Source organism: Poromitra crassiceps, assembly GCF_964638095.1.
Source record: "Poromitra crassiceps genome assembly, chromosome: 13".
NCBI lineage: Eukaryota > Metazoa > Chordata > Actinopteri > Beryciformes > Melamphaidae > Poromitra > Poromitra crassiceps.
The window spans coordinates 3,677,444-3,682,443 of record NC_139644.1 but is presented as its reverse complement, the minus strand read 5'-3'; the positions used below and the strand labels follow the sequence as shown (position 1 = coordinate 3,682,443).

The 5,000-nt window shown below is 41.6% G+C and overlaps 1 protein-coding gene across 1 annotated transcript in view; it reads left to right on the top strand.

The window, feature by feature from the left end:
* Positions 1 to 5,000, top strand: part of rgs9a (regulator of G protein signaling 9a) — a gene marked incomplete at both ends in the record, with an annotated part of 30,033 nt that overhangs the window by 8,939 nt on the left and 16,094 nt on the right. The window contains 3 exons of the mRNA XM_083649124.1: positions 1,787 to 1,837; positions 2,136 to 2,242; positions 3,310 to 3,361. Of these exons, the coding sequence (XP_083505250.1) occupies positions 1,787 to 1,837; positions 2,136 to 2,242; positions 3,310 to 3,361 (210 nt within the window). The remainder of the gene's footprint in view (positions 1 to 1,786; positions 1,838 to 2,135; positions 2,243 to 3,309; positions 3,362 to 5,000) is intronic.

Here is a 5,000-nt window from a genome sequence, read left to right as displayed (position 1 = left end):
ATCCATGGAAAATCCCTTAATTACTAGTGTCTCCATGAATCAACCCCTGAATAAATCCCATCTAAACCTATGATACTCACTTTTTAATGCTGTTATTTTTAACACTGTTATTTTTAATGTTATTTTTAATGCTGTTGTTTTTAACGCTGTTATTTTTAATGTTATTTTTTAACGCTGTTGTTTTTAATGGAGAATTAAGATTTATGTGATTGAGAGGACATTTCAGGGATAAAATTAAGCTGTTTGGACTTGTATTAGCAGCCCCAGAGTTTAGAGGCTATGGGCCCTATCTTCTCACAGGCCTTAGGTGCAAAAACTGGTGGTCAACACAAAAAAATGTGCCTTGCGCCTGCCTCGGGAAGATAGCAACATGGTTTTAGGCCCCGAAATGCGCTTTACGCCAAAGAGGCATGGCGCAGTGCCAAAATAGGCCAAAATGGGCGTTTCGGCCTTAAATACCGGCCTAACGATATCTTCCCCCCTGGCGTTAATTTAGCGCTTAGCGCTTTTCAAAACCAGGCCTTATTCAGTGCGCCGCGGATATTGTGTGCGCCACGGATATTGTGCGTATTTACGCACAGCTCTCCTCTGCCCATCTCACACTCTCTCCCCCTCCCTCTCTCTTTCTCTCTCTCCCTCTCTCTCGCGCGATGGAAAAAAGTAGTTATATCGTAGTTTTGAGCCCCTGTCATTCAGAGGCTGTTCTCTCCCCCCCTCTCTCCTCTCACTCCCTCTCTCGCGCAGCACAAAAACCAATGGAAAAAAGCTGTTCTCTCCCCCTCCTCTCTCTCTCACTCCCTCAAATCTCCCAGCATGCATTGAGGCTAATACATTTCGAGAATAAATATCAACCAAATCAGCCTAAATTGCCTAAAGTGGTAGATAGAAATAATGTTTCTGTTCACACAACATGCAATTCTCGAACATTTCAATATTGGACCAAATAAAACATTGAAATCCAAACACAGCCCTATGTGAAACATATATGTAACCCAGGTGGTATATATATCCCTCGCAGATATAACGTGATTTAGATGAGAGACAGCTAACACGGTTCTACTGTGATGTCCGCTCTGCTCCAATAAGACTTGGCTTACTTCACATTTACTTTTACAATAAAAACACATTTATGCAATGACTTTACATAATGTAGGCTATATTTATGTGCATCATCTGCAGCACTGGAGAAGAAAAGGTAGCGAGAGAAAACGATATCATTCTAATCTGGACAAACTTTCACCAATCTAATCTCATCATGACATAGGCCACATAGGGATAGGCTATATTTTTCTAGCCAATGCGTTTAGAACATTCTTTTCACTTTGATCTTGCTATAGTGTAGCGTATTTACATGCTTGCAGTATTTAAACTGCAGTTAGATAGGTTTGAGAAGCATAATAGTATGGAATAATATATTGGAGACAGATGGGGATGAAAGGGAGGGGGGGAGCTCAGAGCGCTTGGCTTTTCTGACCGGACTGGATCGCTCCGTGGAATTGGAGCTTAAAAGGGAAGCTTGTGATTCGTTTACTGCACTTCTCCAATGAGCAGATTGTGCATAATTTTACGCTTAAAAGGCGTGGTTATAATGCTTAAGGCCGCCTGTAGCGCCGACACCAAAATATCGAGTGGGCCGGTCCACGCCCACTAATCTGCGCTGCGCCGGGCGCTGGGCGCAGTGTATAGGCCGATGCAACGATAGAGACGTATTTCTTTTACTGTGTGTAGCCTACATAACATACCCTGTAATGGACTGAATGGTAAATCTTCACCTGTTCCCACACAGGTAAGGACATCATCGCATGGATTCTCAACAAGTTGAAGACCACTCAGGAAGGTAAGTGTGTTGTGTTTGTAAGATATGAAATAAGATTATAGACCCTTTTCACGGGGGCCATTTTATGTCAAAAAGGTAGGGTAAACACAGGTGCAAGCAAAACACTAGTGAGGGTTTCCAATGTCCATTGGATGTGGATTGGAAGTTGGAAACCCTCATTACTGTTTTGCTTGCACCTGTGTTTACCCTGCCTTTTGTGTGTGTGTGTGTGTGTGTGTGTGTGTGTGTGTGTGTGTGTGTGTGTGTGTGTGTGTGTGTGTGTGTGTGTGTGTGTGTCCTCCCTGCTCGTCTGTCTCAGAGGCTCAGGTCTTTGGCACCATGCTGGTGGCCTATGGCTACATCTACCCTCTGCAGAACCACAAGAAGCTGCTGATGTGCAACGATGCCACGCTCTACCGCTTCCAGGTCAGACATCCCCCTTTTCTTTGCTACAAAGGAGCTCATGCAATCTCCAAGTCATTACGTGTCCTAAGTTAGCCCGATGCAACACAGTCAAATGTTGGCAAGTTTCACCCACAATCTCATGTACATGTCTAAAACCTGGCATTTTACGTTTCTGCAAACCTACAGTCTCAATGTAAATCTGGAACAAAACGCCACTTTATTTGAAAACCTTGATGCATTTCCAACTTTAAACGCAAATACAACAACTTTAACAACTTTGGTTATCTTTTAGTTGACTTAGTTTATGTTCAGTTCTTGAACCCAATTTGAACTACCGTATGCCCCCTAGTGGGGTCTTTTAATGCATCACACACTTGTGCCTATTCTGCATTTTTTTGCTCTGTCTATAATGCACTTAATACATGGTTTACTTGTGCCCTGTGGATGTGTTTGTCATTGTGGTTGTTTTGACTTGACATGAGCACAAGCCAAGACAAATTCCAATCAATGTTTCATTGACATGGCAATACACGATAGAATCTTGAATCTTAAAACAACTTGGTTAAGGTTAGGATTATGTTTTGGCTTAAATAACAAAAATGTTAAATATGACTCATGGACAGTTGAAATCTAGACTTTTGAAACGGTGCGTCCTTGACTGGGACTTGAGTGTTGACCCCCTCCATCCACCCCGACCACAACACCCTTACTGGGCACTGCTCTACTCTATGACGTGTATAATGTTGATATGTGAAACACATTTTGGGTTCAGAAACATGATATGCTACGTTTCCGTGGATCGCAGAAACATACAATAACGACATTACGACATAGTACAACTTAAGACAAATGTTTGACAGTAGCCACTGGTGTGATAGATTGCCTCCATGGTCCCATGTGTTTACAGTAATTCTACCAACATATAACAATTCATTTGACAATAATATATTGATGTTTAAAATATCTAGCACCTTTAAAGAAAAGGGGGAAAAGGTAAATATATACTGAAGCTTGTCAGTGTTATGGACACAGCTCTATACAGTGAAATAATATCACTAATATTATCTTTCTAAACCCAACCTTTCCAGACACCATACTTCTGGCCTGCACAGAAATGGGTTGCAGAGGACTCTGACTATGGTGGGTGCAATGCCATAATAGGTGGTCGCCTAAAGTAGTGAAATCAGCAGGTTGTTCAGAATCACAGACGCAATATTACTTGTTGGCCATTATTCAGCTGTAGGCTACATGAGGGATGTTTGGTTTAGAGCAGCCATTCCCAACCTGTGGGCCGTGAAGATATTGCAAGTAGGCCACCAAATCATTTTTGTGGGGGAAATGTAATTATTATTATTAATTACCCAGCCTATATATATATATATACACATATATATATATACACATATACTGTATATATATATATATATATATATATATATATATATATATACACACATATATACAGTATATATATATATATATATATATATATATATATATATATATATATATATTATATATATATAGGCTGGGTCTTGAATTTGATACGAGCCAGAATGGGAAGCCAATGTAGATCGCGTAGGAAGGGTTGACATGGGAAAATGTATTATGATTGAAAACCAGACGGGCTGCAGCATTTTGAATGAGTTGAAGTGGTTGGATAGTGGAGGCAGGAAGACCAGCAAGCAGAACGTTACAGTAGTCAAGGCGGGAAATGACAAGAGATTGAACCAGGATTTGTGATGCTTCTATGGTGAGAAATGGAAGGATTTTTCAGATATTGTAGAGGGCAAAGCGGCAGGAACGTGCGGTGGCAGCAATGAAAGGGGAGAAGGATAGTTGATTATCGAGTATGACTCCGAGGTTCTTGGCTGTTAGGGAGTGTGATACGATGGAGTTGTTGATGGTGATAGAGAGGTCGGTCAGAGGAGAGTCTTTAGCAGGGAGAAAGAGAAGTTTAGTTTTATCTAAATTCAGTTTGAGGTAGTGAGCAGCCATCCAGGCCCCAATGTCTTTCAGACAGGCAGAGATGCGTGATTAAATTAGAGTGTCAGAGGGGGGGGAGGAAAGGTAAAGTTGGGTGTCGTCGGCATAGGAGTGATAGGAGAAACCGTGGGATGAGATTACGTGACCAAGTATTAACCAGCGCTTGCATTTTTTTAGAAGGCTCAGGGTCCCTAGAGTGGCAAAAAACATCATGATGCTGTTCTACAGGGCAACCATTGAATCCATCATCCGTTATGGCATCACATTGTTTGGTGACCTGTCCGTTAAACTCAAATCACAACTTTAAAACCTCATTAAGAAGCTCCATCTCCTCTCCAAGAGATCTTCGAGGAGACGGCGAGGAAGCAGGGCCTCAAAATGACCAAAGACCCAAATCACATCCTTCATAAAGAGTATGAGATGCTGCCGTCAGGCAGAAGGTACAGGTTACCAAACTGCAAGTTGAACAGATACAAATGTTCCGTTGTCCCACTGTCCATTAAAGCTCCCAATAGTAAGAGATGAGCATCCTGGTGCAGTTCATCATGCTTTACTCTCAGGGAAGCGGTGCAATATTTCATGCTTTTTCTTTTCATTTCAACCTCCTGGGGGGGATGGGTCATATTTATTTTATGAAGGGCTAGTGCAATATGGTATCACTTTGTATGACTGATGTACAGTATATGTATATGTACACTGTAGGTATTTCATGTTAATCGTCGTCTGATTTGTCTGATTGTATGTGTCAATGTGCTATGTCTCTTGATGCCCAAGAAAAATGTCTCCCGAGGGA